We start from the raw sequence: 20,647 nt of genomic DNA, 5'->3' as shown, positions 1-20,647 counted from the left end.
TGCTTATCCTTCATTATTGCCTGTTTTAATGGCCATACATGTGGCCTCACGTCAATGATTAATGTTCGCCATTGCCGCCGCCACCCCCCACAGTAAACATAGCGCTGTTAAAAGAAGTTTATAAAACATGTACAGGTAAAATGCTTTGCAGCCTTGTCGCTATTGTGGAATAGTGTTTAGTAGACATTATGTAAAAAAGACATGACTTACTCTCTTGTGCCAACGTTGACGTAGTGGTCGTTCTTCATTGTCCCCTGTGTACGAGCGGAATAGCAAACTTTTTCAAAATGTGTTTATAACGTACTTTCAAGCCACATGCTTCTTGTAGCAGTCATCAGTGAAATGGTCACTGCGAACGACAGAACTCAAGGTGGGCGTCCATCTGTCTCTCATTCTCTGCACTTCGTCCATTGTTGTTTTATACCTTCCTCTTTTGGAAAAGAAAACAAACTCACAGTATCATTCAATACTGTGATCATCCAACAGCAGCACAACATTTTGGCATGGCTGCTATTTTGACGAAAAATATACTGAACCAAGTTGACGATCTACCGTGAGAAGTGTTTGTTTACTCCGCTTTAGCTGAGAGGTGTCACCCCGATGACGTCACTTCCGGAAATGAAGCTAGTTGGACGAGCTAGTTCGTCATGGCTGGCGCCATGAAGTATAAATGTAATTTTTGCGTTTGCTTTCAAAAATCGAACAATGTAGAACATAATTACAAACAATATATAACATATTTAAGCAAAGTTGTTGAATCATGTCAGGGACCCTGGAAGGAGGTGCTTACACTTTCAGTGTTGTGTTTATTTAACAACACGCTTGTCAATTTGGTTGTATCATTCTGCAACATCCTCAATTCTTAACTCCCAAATCTACTATATGTGCAGCGTAAACAACGCTTTTTATTATTATAGAATACTACAAAATTATGTTTTCCAAGATGTCGGTCTGCAAAAGTGGCAAGCTGATATGTAAAATGCAACACCAGACTAAGGCTGACTTAATACCATCAATTATTGCACAACTGCCAGTAGTCATTCATCTGCACAGAATGTTTAATGTAGGATTTTTTTTTTTTTTTACTAATTACATGCTGAAAACATGAAGGCCTTCCGACATATGCTATTTAATGTGTGTATATATATATATATATTTTTTTTTTAATATTATATTATATATTTTTTTTTTTTTTTTAATGTAACAATCCGTTCTTTTCTTTTTTGGTGTTTGAAAGCAATGATGCCAAGAGACTGCCTCAAACTTCGTTGTACTTTTGCTGTCCAATCAGATCTCAATCCGTCAGTAAACTTCTGACAACCACTAGAGGGCAGATTTGCACGGGATTGCTATGCTATCCTGGAAGTACTGTATTGTAATTCATTGCTCAACATTTATATGAGGGAATTGCAGTTTATAGGTGATGTACCACGCAAGTAGAAGCAGGAAAGTGGCTGTAATAGACAAATCACTGTCAATCCGTGGAGAGTGTTCAGAGTCTCTTTAGTTGGCGCTGTAGGAGGCTGGCTAATAGTGACAAAGAGCCAACACCGTTCCATTGACAACACAAAGAACGGAACCTGCATGTCATCTATTTACATGAAGAATCAAGGCTGTCATTGGCATTCACAAGTGAGATGACAGCATGTTACTTATGTGATTCACAACTTCACGCACGTCTGCTTGTGCTATACGCCGTATGCAGGTGACGTATCCACGCAGATGCATGCTGTCTGGAATACATTATTATAACCCTGATAGATGGAGCGACAGACGGGCATTCCTCTGCAGTACATCACGGTCATGCCTTCCCTTTTCAACTCACGCACTACCATAGACCATAGACTACCATTTAAATAGTATGAAAAACAGACAATCTGCATGAGTATGATTCACCAAGACAAACATGTTAACCTTTGACACATAATTACTAATTGCTTATTTCCCATACCATTGTTGTTAGTCATCATACTTATCCATGCACACTCACACAGTTTTGCACATTTAGCCACAACAACAATGTTTTGATTCCTGGCTATGATGGGCTTAAGTGCAGTGATGAAACATTATTTGCTGTGATTGATTGCAGCGTGCTGGCTGCTTTAAGAAGCTGCAACACCACCTCACGCACGTAAATCATCACCGGGGTGTTTATTGTGATTTGAATATGAAGGCATGAATGTGTTGATGGAGCTCTGTTTGGACTCGTAAACTATTGATTTTCCACATGTCATGCTGTGGTCTGAGCACTGCTTTAAAATTAAGAGGGAGCTAGAAAACTGCCACAGACATTTTATGGAAAAAATTAGATATGAGACAGATGCCTCTAAGCCTTGCTCCTCAAGCTAACCCCTCATTTTTTAGTATGACTGTGCAGTCGCCCCTCGCAATATCGCGGTTTGATTATTATCCCCTATTATTAATTAATAAATGGTCGCTGTTTCGTGGTAAACGATGGCCTATTATTAGTAAAGACAGTGAAATACAAGTGATATGTAGCATTATGGTCACTAGGCAGCAGTAATGACACAAAACTCCCGGTTGTGGTTGCAATTTTGTTCGCTAGGTAATAGGATGCTAACAAGGAAGGACGTTTTCTGTAAAAAAAATATATATATATTAATACAGATGGGCTCATGCAGTGTATTATTAACGCGACAAGACGCGTGCCATACTGTCCGCTAACCGAGGCAAAATTGTGGCGCAAGGTCAGACGCTAACCGAGGTTCCACTGTAATAGTAATTTGAAAAAACAAAATGGGACACACCCCTTCTCAAAAACTGCCAAACCTACAACATTTGAAAAAGATCCTAATAAAATTGTGACCTCTGTGCTGCACACACAAACTATCGCCAACTTACCCTGGTGGGATACGATGAGTCCTTAAAAAGTCACTCCTCTAACTCCTAGTTTGAGGTTTATTCTACTTTCATTTCTTCGTCTCTTGTTATTGACGTGACCGCTTCACCTTGTCAACAGCGGCCCAAGTGATGACTTTGGTTTGCCAGAAGCTACAAGATGTTGGGAGACGTTCATGTTTCCACAGCTGCCTAAATCCAAGCCCTTTTATTTTGCCTACTTCATCATTCCCCTCCTATTGTGCGTTCGCCGCAAGTAGCATCTGCTTAATGGGCCTCGGCGCTGTGGAAGTTCTTCCATCTTCCTTCTCTTGCACAGCTTGCAGACGAGCACAAGTATGCGTGTAGAGTCAAGGTGATCATCTGCACGTGCCGCTATGTAACGCCTAGTATTAACGATTCAGGTTTTCAGCATTTTTCATAAGTTATGTCTGAATGTGTAAAGCTGCCTTTGTCGCTCACTTTTTAAAAATATATATAATCGGCTTGAGGGAGCTTGAGGTTCTACCAGCAAACTGTCTCATTCGTAAATGGAAATGTAGACATAAAGAAGTCGGGAAGGCAACATGTTGTGTGTATTGGTGCTCTCACTTGGACACTGGTTTATTTAAACCCAGACTCCTGGAATCTGCAGCTCCCAAACAACAACCGGGCATTTCTCAAAGCCAAAACCAACGTGCTGTTCTTTCTCCTGTGAGCTGGCACAGCATGCCGATTCGGAATGTTCCACACTAGACTGGGCATTGTTCTCTTTAACCCTCGCTATGCTAGCTATCAAATGCGATTCAACAGAGAAAATCCATCCTTACAAAGATAATAGCAACCTGTTTTGAGTAACATGTGGCACCATTGTACAATAAATGGACAATATAATCACAATTCAGCATTATTTTCTTTATTAAGTAGTGTATGATGCTGCAAATTGGATGTGTGTCGTGTACATACTGATTTTTGCAATACATTATGCAATACTTTTACACATACCAAAAACCAGAACCGAGAAGCAATGTGACGCAAATTTTTACCGTATTTCATATTATGGCCGGGGGTGTTTATTTACTCAACTGCAGAGGGGATTCGGCATCTGTTAGATGTCATTCATTTATTAAAGCAAAGTAATTTTTTTAGTATTATTTTTACATTCTTTTTTTAAATGACTATTAAAGGGGCCCTGACCTGCTCATTTCAGGGGCTTTTAAAATGATATAGGATCCCAGTGGAGTGCTATCGTATGTCTCTTAATAAAATACTCCATAAATCTCCATGAAGCTTGTGTCCAGGGTAAATGTGCTTTCTTCTCCTCTTGGCCGAAATGCTCAGATTCGGGAGCCCCCCCGACTACGCCTACTCTAGGGTTGACGAACTACTACTAAGTTGGAAATGTGGGATATGGCCCCTTTAAATAGAATACTGTTATTTATGTTATGATTCGAATTAATCATATACATATATGATTCTTTTTGAATTAAAATGGTAAGATTCATACTGTAAGTAGTAAGTTATAAAATAAATATTTTAATCGGTTGATCTTTTGCAACCATGATAAAAAGACAACGGAAAAAATGGGGGGAAAAAACATTTTACCAAATAAAAACACAAACATTTCCAGCGGATATATCATTTAAATCCTTGTAGCTCGGCAGAAGTAAGAACTTTTGTAGGTATACCTTTTTTTAATTTTTGGTGTTTGTGTAATAAATCCAATGATTTTTTATGAATGCACAATATGTCCCGTTGTCTATGCCAGAAGTAAATACTAATATTATAGACAAAAGAAACAGCAACATCTTCGCTAGGCAGGTTACATGGAGAAAAAATGCTTCAGTCTGGGAGGGGGGCACGCACTTGTTGAGAGTGGAAGCCGCTGTTTGAGGAAATGTGGTCATTTCATGTTGTAAATTAAGAAAAACAGAAGTAAAAACAGTTGGATTATTTCAGTTTTGGTCAGAACTGCTGCTGCGTTCACATTTCAATATGGCGTTGACGTTGGTGCCACACTCTAAATAATAATAATAATAATAATGGATTAGATTTTATATAGCGCTTTTCAAGGCATCCAAAGCGCTTCGCAATGAACCCATTATTCATTCGCTCCTCAGTCACACACTGTCGGTGGTAATCTACATCTGTATCAACAGCTGCCCTGGGGTAGTCTGACAGAAACGTGGCTGCCAATCCGTGCCTACGGCCCCCACGACCACCACCAAACATTCAGGGAACAACAACGACAGTGACTGGGTGGAGGGAGCGAGGATTGAAATGGCAAACATCCGGTTTCTGGACGACCCGCTCTACCTCCTGAGCCACTGCCGCCTAAAGAACTGCAGATGGCCAATGTGGAATTACCTTTAAATGTCAACATTAATCGTGATCGCCAACGCTATCAAAGCCCGTGATGCATTCAAAAGGCTCATTTTTGGTGTTATTATTTTGTGTGTAGAAAATGAATCCTCTGGATGGAATCGGCGCAACCTTTTGAGTTTCCCACCAGTGGAGAATAGCGTGGATACTGTAATAGTGAATTTCCAAAGGACCGGTCAAGGAAATGTGTTTTCCAGATAACATTACAGATGCAATAAGGCTTGGCTTGGTGTGTGTGATTGAAACAATACAGCACCTAAGCCGCTTTGAGCCCACCTGTTTGTTCTGCCGTAATTGGATTCTGCTTCATTCCATTTGCCTTAATGCTGATGCATAATGCAGCGTACTGCAGGGAGCGGCCATTACCAGCTATGGGCTTCAAGAAGTAACCTGACCCGGCATCCACGACCAAGCCACCCCCTTTCTTCCCTCCTCCTGCCCATCTCTGAGACACCATTCCAGGGCTTGTGTTCCTCAAAGCTCATTCTGGATAGATTGATGGTTGAGGCTTTTGGGCCTGATGGGAACCAGAAGAGCAGGTGTTGATGTTAGAGCCTGCAAGAACAATAAGCTGGCCCTGTGCAGCATGTTAATCCAAAATAAACAGGCACAGGCATTGGGCCGTTTGGGCTCAGGGCGGAGGGATCCTCATCAGAGTATGAGGTTCCGCTAACAAGACAGGCATGTGGAGCCAAAGCTTCATCTTTCCTTTGTAGAGGCAACAACACATCCCAGCCATGTGGAGCATCCCAGACAGCCGCACATCCGGGCTTAGCAAGTGGACCTTTCCCACAATCACTGAGTCAAAGCCAAAGAGTGGCTTGCCCCCGTATGCCGTAGGTACACATGGACTATCAAATCATGAAGTCAAGTTAAACACCAATGGTACAATTATTCATCATTGTATACCTATTCTTATATATGTATCATATTTTTAATCATTTATGACATTGTTTAATTGCATTGTTTGTAAGAATCTAAATAAAAACATTTGCCACTTATAAACTAGCATTTCAGTGTAAATCATTTGATGTAATTAAATATTTAAACATTTGGGGAGAATATATTTCATTGAATCGTATCAGGTTTTGAAGTATTTTTTTAGTATGCTTCCAACTTTGTGGGAACTTTGGGAAGTTTTCACCTCATACATGGATCCCTGAATGTTGTTATGTTTTTGTAGCGTATTAGCTGAAGAGTTTGTGTGTGAATAAATAAGGCAGCGGCTTCACCGCAGCCATACTTCTTTCTCATGAGCAGCTGCTGTCGCTAAGTAGCTCGTGTCGATGGCCACGACTCAACAATGATGATGGTGATGATGATAAAGATAAGGCATCTGGAGGCTGGGTGTGCATGTTCGTCACCTATTGTGTGCAACAGCGGAAGGATCTCAAGGTTCATTAGTGTGTCGTCGGCTGCAGAAATAACGATAATAAGGCCTCGCTTTACCGCCTGTGTGCTGTGAAAAAAGAGCATCTTGATCTCCAGTCACCTCCCGTGCACGCTGACACGTGACTGAGGAGCAGATAAAAGCTGATGTAGCGGCAACATTAGCGCTAACAGAGCGGTGGCGAGGGATAAAGCCAGCAAGGAGGAGGCTTGATGAGCTGTGGAAATTTATAGAAATGCATTTGATAGGAAAATGTCTGCAGGATCTTCTATTAAATTAGAAATGTGCAAGTCAGCAGGAGATTTTGACTCATAAGCATCAGGAGCTGAAAGAACACTCAATACTGTAAAATCAGACGTACTGTAGAGTAAATAGCATTCTTACGTCAGCACGCTGATTTTGGGTGTGTTTCATGCAAGGTCCTGACACAAAGCACTGTTGTGTACTTTGACTATCCTTCATCGTGATGGATGCACACATTGTGCTCTCACCGCGCTCCGACTGACATGTGTTTGACCCCCCCCACCCCGGGCCTCGTCTTACAGGAGACAACACCTGGTGCCTCACTACATGGCCATTAGTGGACGACACACACACACACACGCACACACACACACGGTATTCACAGAAGGGATTTTAAGAGCGTTTCATGCAACCTCTAGCCACAGCGCAGCGGTTTCCACATACGTGCAGCACATACTGCACTATACCGGACAGGCACTTACAAAGTAAAAAGAACAAAAGTCAATAGTTTGATTTTAATTTTTTGAAGTTCTTGTCTGGATTTTGGTTTTGGAAAGGTTTCATTTCAAATCATCCTGATTCTTTATACTGTACGGTCGAAATAGTGAACAAAAAAGGAATAAATAAAGCACAGCTTTCTCTACGGCGATACAAAGACCAAAGTCATCATATTCTTCATTTGTTTTTTTTTTCTTGTCTTTATGAACTGTTCAGATTCAAAATTGAATTATTACAGAAGGTTTATTCCACGTATTGTAAATCTTTTATTTTTTTGTTAAATCGGGAAAAAAAATATGAGAATAAAGTTGTGATTTCACAGGAAAAAGTAGGAATTTTACCAGAATAAATAATATTAGAATAATTTATTATTATCATATTTTGTGAGAATAAAGTCAAAATTTGACAATAAGCTTACAATTTTAAGGGAATGTTTCAGGAAAAAAAAGTTATAGTTTCACAATTATTAACATGTTATTAGAAAAAGTTCTATAACAAAATAAAGCTAATTACACAAGAATAAGGTCAGCATTTTATTACAAAAACGTTTTCATACTAAAAGGAAAAACTCTTAATCACACAAAAAGTCCTAATTTTACAAGAATAGTTATTTTGTTCTAAAAAAAAAATAATAAAAAGTACTAACTTTACAAGATTGAAGTCCTAATTTTATTAGGAAAAAACATTTTAACATTAAAGAAAAAAGGCATAATTTCCCAATAATTATGTTGTAATATCACAAGAAAAGAGTTACAATTTTACAAGATTGAAGTCATAGTTTCATTCAAATGAATTCGTAATATGACAAGAAAAAAAATAGTTCTTAAAGAATAACATAAATGAATATTACAAGACTAATAATCAGTAAGTTTAATAATAAGTTTATCATGATAAAGTTGTAATTTTAATCGCAACATGTCTCATACAGTTTTAAGATAAGCACGATAGTCAGTTTTTATGTTTTGTGTGAAATTGGACTTCCGCCCATTAAAATGTATCTATTCCGGTAGTATTATGACTTTTTCACCCCAAAAATGACCACTATATTTTGTCACATTGCATTTTTTCTCTTCATACAACTTCATTGCGTATTTTTTCATAATTCTGCAACGTAATCTGTCATTTTACATGTCTGCCCTTGTCATCTTCTCATGTATTTCTTTTTATTGTGGCCCTAACACTCTTTGTGGGCGTGCTACCTAGTGTGCGTGTGATAATCCCCTCTTCCCCTTTGCGTGTGTTTTTCAGCCTCCACCGTGGCTGAGAACGGGAAGAAAACCTGCCTGAAGCTGAAAGTTTTCGTCCGACCATCAAGTAAGTGCTATGCGAGGCTTTGTAAACGGATCCCGTTGAAGTAGACGATTTGTGTCTGAGATGAGGCTTGTGCTCACTGTCCCGACATGCTGCTTTCATTTGTCTCACAAAGTGCTGCTACTCGCTAAGAACATGTTTATTTCAACAACAACAAAAGCACGCACTCACATACACAAACAAGACAACACATCATCTGATTGTTGCCATGAGCTTTGTTGCTTGACAGGGGCTGAGAGGGGGCCTTCAAATGTCTATCTGGCGATTATGTACATCTAATAATGATGATTTCACTCTCCCTATCTTCTGTTTATAGACAGCTGTGTGAGAACTATAGGCGTACATGACCGTGTTTTTGATGTAAACGACAAAGTAGACAATACGTTAGAACCACGAGGTTAGTATGGCTTCCTGCTTTTTGTTTTTTGACTCTCTTCATTCATTTGTCTTGTCTGCTCCTCTCACAGCCCCGCATGACGCTCATCCACTCATGCCGCTCGTACGCCTCTCTACATGTTTCTTGTTCTTCACGTAAAAAAGCCCCATGTATGTAGGGGTCCATACTTTTCATCTGACAGCCACAATAGTGCCTCCCTCTGTCCCGGAGGGTAATTACACCTAGCTGAATCGAGTTTTAAGCAGAATTAACTACAAGAAAAAGAGTGCTAAGTTGTACTAAATTAGTAACGTTGTTATGCTGCACAAAAAGTCAAAATATTACAAAAATAAAGTTGTAAAAAAAAAAAAAACTATTAAAGGGATAGTTTGGATTTTTTGACATGAAGTTGTATGACATCCGCATCAGCAGTGGACTGCCTCAACAGTGACTCACCCCCCCCATTTGGTCCCGCGAGTCCCACCATTTGTGAGGTCTGATTTTTTTTGAGGAGGCATTTTTATGATGCAAATGTATCAGTCTTTTGAACGCATACTGTTTTGAGAAGCCAAACTCTTTACTTAAATGACGCAGCAACTAAGCAGAACTACGTTCCTCGTCACGGAAATCCGACCAGAATTGCAGGACCAAATTGGGGGGGGGGTAAGTCGCTCATGTCATACAATTTCATGTAAAAAAATCTTAACTATCCCTTTAAGTTGTGAATTTTTTTTTAAAAGAGGAAAATGTACGTTTGGAACAATGAAGTCACAAGAAAAAAACGTTCCAATTATAAGTTAAAGGAAAATTGCACCTTATTTGGGGGCATTTTTGCCCACCAGCCGCAACCCTTATGTGAGACCCTTTTGAAGAAGACATCACACTTACACTGATACCTGTTATCCCTTGAATTTCTGAACAAAGCTGAAAGTACCGTGTATGGGATGGGTTTTAGTGGGTTCAACTGAAGGAAACGATGCGGCCTAAACTCAAAGTGGATCCACACATTCTTGTGTATGTGCACCGATTTCCACATAGAACAGTTGATGGCAAATGCAGATATTTAGTATATCCAAAAATACAGGAAAATATCATTTCAGTGTTGTAGTTATTGTTGTCAGATTCTTTCATCTTACGTGGGAGGTGTGAAACTTCAGACTTTCCACTTTTCAGGAACGCGGCCTTGAGAGTCTTCCACCAACCGTACCGTTGTTGGCACCCTCCACACAGTGGTACACGACCTAAAACGCACGGCGAGACCCGCCATAGCTTGTTGATTGGTTAGTGTAGCAGAAACGTGCCATGGCATTAAAAGCCCTAATGCATCGAAAAGCAAGAATGTTACGTCCAGCTGCAGGCTGTGCTCCGTAATCAGCACTTGTATGATACAAACTGCAAACCCTACACACGAATTCTGGCCTTGGTTGATAGCTGCATTGCATATTAATATGTTACGACAACATGCGGACATGCAGATGCCTTCAGGACATGACTGATGACCACCTTCCTCTCCTTGCTATCCTTTCCTATCCTATAGCCTCAGACTCTTGCATGCCTCATTCATCCACTACGCTTGCCTAAAGGAGCTTATTAAAACATTAGCTATGCCCCGCAACACACATTTCTGCTCTGAAGCTTTGTTATGTCTGCTTTAACGAACCCTTTGCATGGTCCAGCTTCTTTCCCCGGCTCCTAGGAGGTGTCCACTTAGCAGGGAGAATAACACAGTGGTAGTTCTTACATAGCAACCCAAGTTCATATGGCAACTCAGAATCCACTAATCCACCAAATGTGTCCTAAAGTCATTCATGTGAGCCAGTAATCCCTAGAGAAAGGCTTTACACAACAACTAAAAGCTTGAATCCTGTGTTCTGCGTGTGATATTTAAATACGTTTTCACACCAAATTGCATTTTCTTTTTACCATCTTTTAGACGACACAAGCCATGAACCAGCCGAGCCCTCCCGAAGCGAGGAAACAAACGCAGCGCCGCGCCTGCCGACATCGAGTCAACTTGTGGCGTCACTGCTGCTCTGCCTGGCAGCACTCTTATAGCGCCCCCGTCTGTCCCGGAGGGGCACATTTATTACACCCAGCGTGGCCTGAATGAATCTGCCCGAGGTTGCAGGGAAAGGGGGGTGGGATTTTGCAGGTGTTTGCTTGATTGGACATCCCGAGGAATCTCTCTATTCCCCCAACCCCCGCCCCCTCCCAAAAAAAGTTTCAAGGATGTGCGTGGGGGGAAGAAAAGCGGGGGATATGGCGCCCCTTTTTTTTTTTTTTTTGCAAACCTAAGATGCCAAATCCTTTTTTTCTTTTTGTTTTTTGACTTCGTGTTTTTCCCTTGACAGCGTCATGTTTAATCACTGCAGTACACACACACACACACACACACACACACACACACACACACACACACACACACACACGCACACACACACACGGACACGAGTCTCTACAATTCTTACAAAGTTGTGTTCAGTAGCAGTAGGAAAGTGAAGACTGTAGCGCTTAGGAAGGACTTGTACATAAACAAGTAGCTAGCTAGCTGTCTCGAGACCTCGCGAGAAGCAGCTGTGTTGGCATTTTTGATCCAGCAAATGAGAGATGACGGAAAAGAAGTGTAATTAATTGACGGCAGGGTGCCATTTAAGTCCTCCTACATTCATTGTGCAAACATTGAGCACATCTTTATTATTTGGGGGAGGGGGCTTTTTATGACAGTTGTTATGTTTTTAGGATTGCATGTTGGGCCAGATCAAATGCTCTTGCGGTCCGTATATGGCCCATGCGCTGTAGGTTGGCCACCCTTGGTTAAAGCAGGAAACCACAGCACTGGAAAAATGTATGCGGCCTGCACTTTAACCTACTGATCTGCAGGGCACACAGTAAGACGGTAGAGGATCAACTGTTGAGTGAAATCTAGGAATGGACTCATTTTCCTTGACTATTTTTAAATATTAATCCTCAGTGAATGTTCTGAACTCCTGCTTCCATGCCAGTTGTCGCATCGAAGAGAATAAGAGTGTTGCCATCGGGGGGGATGCAGCTGACATGTTGTTCTTTAGACGGACAACCGATCATCAACTAAGTCCACACAAAGGACAGAATACTTAGCAATCAGTTCATCGACCAATCGATTATTATGCCTGTCACTAGTGAAAAATGAAAAGATAGCGGTTCACTCTAATAACACAGAGAAATTCAAACTCCCACTTGGAGGCGGAGGATCGATGTCTTTTAGAAGTCGCAATTTCACGGCAGCGTTCACACTCATTTTGTGTTTACTGAGCCGGACAAAGAATTCTTCTCTTTGTTCTGTCAGTCGATGTTCTTGCTGGCTTGCATATTCCAACCCAAAGATTTGAACTCAACGCCAATGATGACAGGTGAAACGGGAGTCACATGCTTCTTAAAGAGAGACTAACAGCAGCTTCTTGTGCAGCACTGATGCATCGTTGCGTTTACTTGCTCACATAGCACTTACAATCAATGATACCGTCCCGATGCGTGTGAGGACACTCAGCTTCATTCAGCTTCAACTTCAATATGGAGAATTCTCCAAATGAAACAACTTCCTGTCAGACCTGTGTGCCAAATAGGTCCTCCAACAAAAAAGCCTGTATGTCCACCCTGGGCTCCTCGTGTTACTGGTTTAAGTGACTCTTTAATGAGGTTCAAAATGACAGGCATGCGGACCCCATGTTGCGGCAAGGGGGAGTTATTTTTACTATTAAAAATAGACAGCGGAAGGCTTGAAGGAAGGGGTAGGGGTAAGGGAGGAGGGTCTCAAGAGAAGGGGTGTAGATTTCATCCATGGGGGGTTTTTAAGGCACCAATGACCTTGCTGTTTGAGGGAAGTGGTGAGTGAAAGAAATGGAATTCCAAGGGAGGGGTCCAGGGACACGTGAGGTAGCCGAAGATAGTCGAATTAATGAGAGTGGAGCAAAATACATAAATGCAATTTTAAAATCGATGGAGCACTTCTGGAAAGTCCCAAAGGTATGTTAAAGTACGAAGGCGTGTTAGAGCCACACTGAAGAGCAGGAAAAAACACTACGAGAAGAGAAGTTCAAACATCGTAAGGACAAATACGTTGTGCTGTACGCAAACCAGAATAGAAAGTCATCACAGTATAACAACAATATACGAATAAAGCTGTAAAAAATGTGTCATAAAGTGGTGCTTTCTGGAAGAAACGTTACATTTTAGAAGAATAAATATCATCGTAATATCGCAAGAAAAACGGTTTAACCATTAAAAGTGCGACTTCATTGAAAGAAATGTGACAATATTCTCGTAATATTACGACTTTTTCTCGGAAAAAAAAATACTTAATTTTTGTAATATTTTTACATTTTATCTTGAAACATTAGAACTTTATTCTCAAAAAGATTAACATTGTTTCTGTAATATTATGACTTTTTATACAGAAAAAAACTGCTTTTTCCTTGTAATTGTGACTTTTACTGTCTTTTCTCGTTCTAGTCCAACTTGATTGTCCTAACATGCACGCAAGATTCCAGTTCATATTGAAGATGTGCGTTTGCATCGACGACTTATACGAATATCTCCATCTCCATCAGTCCAGCAGTCAGCATTTTATTGTTAAAACATTACAACTGATTTTTCTTGTAATATCACAACTTTATTCTCGGAATTTCATTTTTTTTTCCTTCTCGGTGTGGCCCTAATTCTCCTTCGTAAAACAAAAAAAACACAAAAAAAGACATGAATGTGTTTCTTTTTTCATAACGTGTCTGCCTTCCTCCCCATGCAAGACCGCCTTTACCTTTACCTTTGGCATCTGTGCTTTTTATTTGTAGTGCTATCAGTGTGGCGTTCCAGGACTTAAGGCCATTGAATATTTCAGTAATAATGTCAGAACGAAGGCTTCTCGGCAGATGAACAGACCTTTTATCGCAAAACCAGCTTCAAGTTGACTCTCTGCCTGTTATTTAGTTTGTTTTTGCTTTAATCGCCACGTTTGATTGCGTACACAGCCTAACCTGGGAAATGAGGATCAACTTTAAAAAGTGGATACTGTGTATCCTGAGGTATTCAACCATCAAACATGTAGTGGTAGCTTCTCGCGTCTGTTTTGTACCTTCTGGAGGACAAAAGAAAAAAAAAAGATCATTGTTAAAACTGTATAATTGTTACTGTTATGATGATGATTAAGACTTATTATTATTATTATTATTATTATTATTATTATTAGGGAAGACTCCTTGTTGTAAATAGTGTTTGATATTAAAGTATTAATTTGGTTATGTCTTTTTCTAAAAAAAAAAGAAACAAAAATAGAATATGGTAATATCTCTGGGTTTTGTTGAGTGCTTTGAAACAATGCATTGTGCGCTGCGATCCTCAATGCCTAAATGAAGCTAATACTGTATGTTCAACGTCGGAGCTGTACACACACACGCCGGTGGACGGACGACAACGTACGCCATCTTCAGGAGGATCCTTTGGACTTTGAACTGTCTTGGACGCTTCTTTTTTTTTTTTTTTTTTGCCTTTTAGCGTGGGAAAGCATGAGAACGAACTGGACGCTTTCATGATGTGGCATGCGCATGAACTTAATGACATGTACGAAAAAAATAGTTGGGTTTTTTTGTTGCTTGTTTTATTTACAGTGTGTTAGGTTTTTGTTAGGTTTTTTTTAGCTCACAATGTGCATTATTTTGCATCCCTGAAATCCGAGTGATGTCACGGAGCCTTGTAAGTGCTGTACAAAAACACCAAACATTTATCGTGATGTTGCAGTGGGGCTCAGCCATGTTGTTGGGTTTTTTTGGTTTTGTTTTTTTATTTCTTGAGAAAGACTTTACTCTCTCCTTTGCTCTTTGGAGGAGCGCATCCAGAGGGAGTGCATACATGGACGTGAGTTTTACAAAAGCGTGACTTTGGTGTGTGTGTGTTTCTCATGTGGTGCTGCCGCCGTAAATGGGAAGCGACTCCCCTCTTTTTTGGCAGCCGAGAGTGTTTCCCATGCCTTAGACGCTCTCTGCCATTGTGCTTTTACAGGTCAAACAAAACAAGCCCTTCACTTCTCTTCTCCCCTTTTTTAATAACCCTCAGCCCTCCTTGTATCTGGCCTAGATGTTGCTCATTTAAGAACAAGTGCAGACCCCCTTCCTCCACAATAACCAGGGGTCAAAGCATCACCAGGTTGTGCGGCCCTGGTTCATTTTAGTCTTCTTGTGATTGTGTCGCATCCACCACATCACATCACACGCTGTCCTTCCTCTTTGTACCCTGCGCCTACTTTGTCAGCAGTGGGTACAAATTTCCAAACCTGCTCTTTTACAGTATATAAACAACGGAAAAACGGACAAAAAAAGTATCTGTATTTGTATATACACGTGTCTGAGCATCTATGAGTAATACAATAAAATAGAAAAACATTACTGTGGTGATTGATGGTGGCTTTTTTTCCACTATAGTACTTTTTTTCAGGCTGCTGTTCAGTTCTTCCTATAGGTGATGATGGAATCACGGGTCCAAACTATTATTTACTAACTACAGGCCAGCTGAGAGACATACAGTAGTCTCTCCAACGTGTTCTGGGTCTTCCCCGATGCCTCCTACTGGTCGGATGTGCCCTGAGCACCTCCCCATGGAGGCGTCCGGGAGGCATCCTGACCAGATGCCCGAGCCACCTCATGTGGCTCCTCTCAATGTGGAAGAGCAGCGGTTCTACTCGGAGTTTCTCCCGGATGACAGTGCTTCTCACCTTCTCTCTAAGGGAGAGCCCAGCCACCCTACAGCAAAAACTGATTTTGGCCACTTGTACCCGCAATCTCGTCCTTTCGGTCACTACCCAAAGCTCATGACCACAGGTGAGGGTAGGAAGGGAGCTCGACCGGTAAATCAGCTCCCTCCTCACCATAACAGACCAAAGCAGAGTCGGCATCACTGCAGACGCCGCACCAACCCACCAGTCCATCTCGCGTTCCATCCTTCCCTCACTGGTGAACAAGAGCCCGAGATACTTAAACTGCTCCACTTGGGGCAGGATCTCATCCCAGAAAATAACACATATTAGAAATAAATAATTAATACAGACTCATACATTAGCAGTTCCTTGGTTTTGTTCTGGACAGCCTACTTCCTGCGGTGGCTATGGTCTCATCAATGCATTGTAATGGCGGCTTTAAATGGCTTTACACTCGTATGTAAATGTATTTACACTCGAGTAAATAAGCTATTTAAGACATAAATAAAGTTGTGTTCGTGTGTCACAGTAAGTGTGTTCCCTAGTGGACCTTAATCGCGGTCGCACAGATGTGGTGAGGACAGGAAGTGACGTCGGAGGTTCAGAGTTGAGTTTTATCTTGTCGTGGGTTATGGCCCCAACAGTAGCCCATCTTATTATTATGATTATTGTGTTATTTTTATTGTGCCTGTTGTGAGATCATTAAAAAGTTTTCTGGCGATCACGCCTGGCCCTTGTCTCACCAAACACCGACGCCGAGGAGAAGCGGTATAGAAAATGGAGGATGTTACTTTTTTCCTTTAATTTTCCAACACGACGCTGTTGTTTCATTAATATTATTACTTAATTCTCCTGATATTTAGTATTGTCGTAAAAATTACTGTTCTTTTTTCCATTTTTGCTGTTGTTTTTTTCTAGTAGTAGTAGTAGTAATAATAGTATTTATAATTATTATTAATGTTTTTTTTCACTTCTAAATAAATAAAAAAAAAACATTTTTGTATGAATTCATAACATTGCTGGTGGAAAAGAAGCTAGGAATTCAAAATAAAAGAAGAATGCAGTCGTTTTCCTGCTATTTATGCTCCCTCCAGTAAGTGGTTGACGCCCCGCTAATTGTTTTCCGCATAAAAACGCCACTGATGCTAATATATATGGTGATTGAAAGCATGTGTTGGCGTCTGTTAGGCCATTAAATCAAATGCTCATCAGCAAAAGATTCCAACTAATAGAGAGAATGAACAAACTCCTGTGACACTCAATCATCATTATGTCTTAGCATGGGCCAAATTGGAAGAGGACACACACACACACGCGTGTCTCAGCATTGATGCCAAGCTGTCTCCAGGTCTCCTAAGACAGACTTAAGAGGGCCAGCGTCCATCCATCAGGATCAGAATAAGACTTTCACTTTGCTGGGCCACTAATGAGGACACCTAATAACCTTCTGCTGGACCCCATCAGCGCTATTTAGCGTCACCCTCCATTATCTCTACTAATTAGCCTGAGAGCCAGCTAGCCCAGAGGGCCAAAGTAGAAGGGGATGACGGCCCCCTGATAAGCCACTTGGACCCCAGCGATGCTAATCTTTTAGGGACGTGCATTAAAAGTGGAGGGAAGGGCTGATTAAAATAACACTAAAGGGGTACGAGTGCATTTTCTTCCAGGCGAGGATGGAACATACTTGTGGGGGGTTTTTTCACGCCCAAATGACACACAGGAAGCAAAGCTCTCCAATGACTTTCCTAAAATGTGGAGCCTTTGGAAGACATGCTTTATGCAAGACGACACTCGACATGATGAGCCAATTAGCGTCAAGTTGTTCTTCCTGCTGGGAGCTGTGGAGATGCAGGTGTGAGTGGAAAGACGACCAATGCGCTGCCAGTCATTACATGGCTGCAAATCATAGCTTGATGTCAAATGTCTCCTCCATGTACCATCAAATTATGATCACAATGAAGAAGTCAGAGTGCTCCTGTGTGCCATTCTGAAAAGGACACATGAAGGTTCTCTTTCGAGTGTTTTTTTTTTAGTCACATTCAGTTTTGTTTCCATGCAAACGCTTGGTTTGATTGACAGCTCTGCATGATGTCTTCACTTAAGCGCTCCAGTGGTGTGAAAAGGTCACAAATCACACATAACAGTATGCCGCCCCTCCTTATGAATAGATATTTATTTGCGTGGAAGTGGTGGTGGTAGGCTTGGGAAAGGGTGTAATATTTAAAAGGCCTCCGAGCCATATCAGCTTCGTCAACCTCGTATTTATTGCAGGGGGAGTTGCTTCTTACGCCAGAAATAACCGATAAGCAAAAAATATTTTGCGGGATGGAATTCAAGGTCAGAATTGATGATTTATTTGGAATGTATCAAGTGCAACATTTCACAGGAGACATCATGATAGAGTTGGGAAAACATATCAAGGAGGATGGAAACAGCATTTGTTTGGCACTTTCCCGTAAATTTCCACGAGAAATTTTGGAAATACTTCAAATTGGTCTTCGTTTTAGTTCGGAGAATGATCATATTTGATGGCTATTTGTCAAAAGTAAGGTTGGAATTATGCATACAAGCTGTGTAATATACAAAATGTTGGTCGGGTTACTCAGTTGTTGGTGTTCAACTCTTACACTACAAAAGTTTTAGACGTTTTTCAGCGTTAAGATGGTCCGTTTTTGTAATCCTCCAGGATTACCATTGCAACAGCTAGGGATGCTCTGATCAGGGGTTTATGCTGCCGATTCAGATCATCCATGAGTGAAATTGGCCGATACCGATTACATAGATTAATTATCCATCCATCCATCCATCATCTACCGCTTATCTGGGTTGGGTCGTGGGGGCAGCAGCCTAAGCAGGGAAGCCCAGACTTCCCCTTCTCTGGCCACCTCGTCCACCTCCTCCCACGGGATCCTGAGGCTTTCCCAGGCCAGTTGATAGACATAGTCTCTTTAACGTGTCCTGGGTTTTCCCCGAGGCCTTCTACCGGTCGGACGTGCCCTGAACACCTCCCCAGGAAGGAGGAGGCATCCTGACCAGATGCCCGAGACACCTCATCTGCATCTGGCTCCTCTCAGTGCGAAGGAGCAGCGGTCCTACTCCGAGTTTCTCCCGGATGACAGTGCTTCTCACCTTCTCTCTAAGGGAGAGCTCAGCCACCCTATGGAGAAAACTCATTTCGGCCGCTTCTACCTGCAATCTTGTCCTTTCGGTCACTACCCAAAGCTCACGACCATAGGTCAGGACCATCGGTAGATTAATTATACATTTTTCAATTTATTTATGATGCATGCTCTTGGCCAGGGGTGCTGTACAAAAGGGAAGGACAATTCCAAGGTCCCCTGACTGCCAGGGGGCCCAAAAAATAGTTAATTAGGAATACAGTTAGTAATTATTTAATATAAATTGCCCCATTGACAAAAAGAATCTGACATTTGAGAATAAAGTTGTATATTAAGGAGAAAAAGAGTTGTAAATATACGAGAAAAAATGTCGTAAATTTACAACTTTATTCTCCTAAATTTTCTTTAGGAGAATAAACTAGCTATGCTCTATTTTCCCTCTGACACGTAATATCACGAGTTTATTCTCGTGATATTACAACTCTTTTCGTGTAAATTTACGACTTTATTCTCGAAATCTCAGGTTTTTTCTTCAATGTGTCCCTATTACTCTGTCATACACCCCTGCTACTGGCAATATCGTATGAAAAAGGAACCATAAAATCACCTTACTTTAGACAAAAACATATTTGGCTTGCTTTTTCAAGAGAACATATATCACTCGTGAAAGTTAGACGCCTTCTTTAAAGAGACTTTGGACGTGAGAGCATACATTGGTAGAGCCCGAGCAGCAACGTTCCAGTCGTGCACGGATCTTATGTTCTCAGCGCACAGCACATCCTTGCAGCTCAACAAAATAAAATCCAACCTGAATTGTAAATAAAATAAACACATAACAATTTATTGTGTACCATTTTGCAATGCAACTCCGTGAGTGACACGCGACAGCAAGCAGTAACAACACAATGACGAACACTGTCCGGCCAATGATGACATCCTGCGTGTATCCTGCCAATACTGATCGGTGGTCGATCTGAATCTAATCTAATAGATCCAACATGTGACAAAACAATAGTCATTTTTACGCTTTTTCCCCATTTGCTGGTGTCCCTAGAACGTAAACGATGAACGAACAACGATCACTGTATCCCAACAATGGATCTACTGTGTATTGTGAGTAGTCGTGCAAGCTGTCAGTGATACACTCTAGTCAGTAGGTGGCAGTAATGCACATTACAAAGTGGTTGGCAACTACTAAAAAACTAAAGAAGATCATGTCATGAACAATATCTGTTCATAATAATATTCATTCCTCCTGCAGGTAGGATAAATACTGTATATGAAAAAAGCAGCAAACAGCTAAGGATGCTAAAAAATGACAATCTTGCGGTGCTTTATGTGAATGGGTTACACCTTATAAGGTTTGTTGTTAGTGTGCTTTAAATCAATATCCAGACTTCCTTGGGCATGGTGTTTCTTACAGGTGAGTGCATTTTACCCATGCTTCTCACATGCTGACCTTCAGGGCTGAGAGATGACGAGCTGCAGCCAATCCAGAGGAGGATTACTCGAGAATGTGACGCCACTACAAATATCATCTTCAAGGAAACACCATGCAGGGATTGAGAGGGGTGGCAGCAGCAGCGGTTAGAAGAACATGGGGATCACTTCTTAAGGTTCCCATCAAGTGTTAAGCAAGAGAGAAAAACCATTCAGCATTTGACTGCAGCATACGTGCGAAAGATGCTGTGCGATCTCTCTGCATGTTTTTACACTTTCATTCACACCGTGGTGGACGTGTTGCGCTCAATATTCAACAAGGATGAGGA

General features: G+C 41.2%; 1 protein-coding gene across 2 annotated transcripts in view; it reads left to right on the top strand.

The window, feature by feature from the left end:
- Positions 1-16,623, top strand: part of efna5b (ephrin-A5b) — a 111,535-nt gene extending 94,912 nt beyond the window's left edge. The window contains exons 3-5 of one of the 2 annotated variants that reach the window (XM_054773197.1): positions 8,600-8,665; positions 8,979-9,059; positions 10,972-16,622. In XM_054773197.1, coding sequence (XP_054629172.1) covers positions 8,600-8,665; positions 8,979-9,059; positions 10,972-11,093 — 269 coding nt within the window. In that variant the 3' untranslated portion in view covers positions 11,094-16,622. Of the gene's footprint in view, positions 1-8,599; positions 8,666-8,978; positions 9,060-10,971 lie in introns of both variants that reach the window. The other variant, XM_054773198.1, reaches the window with a different exon arrangement.
- The last annotated feature ends 4,024 nt before the right edge of the window (positions 16,624-20,647 follow it).

This window comes from Dunckerocampus dactyliophorus, chromosome 4, assembly GCF_027744805.1.
Source record: "Dunckerocampus dactyliophorus isolate RoL2022-P2 chromosome 4, RoL_Ddac_1.1, whole genome shotgun sequence".
Taxonomy (NCBI): Eukaryota; Metazoa; Chordata; class Actinopteri; order Syngnathiformes; family Syngnathidae; genus Dunckerocampus; species Dunckerocampus dactyliophorus.
This window is presented reverse-complemented; position numbering and strand designations above follow the sequence as displayed.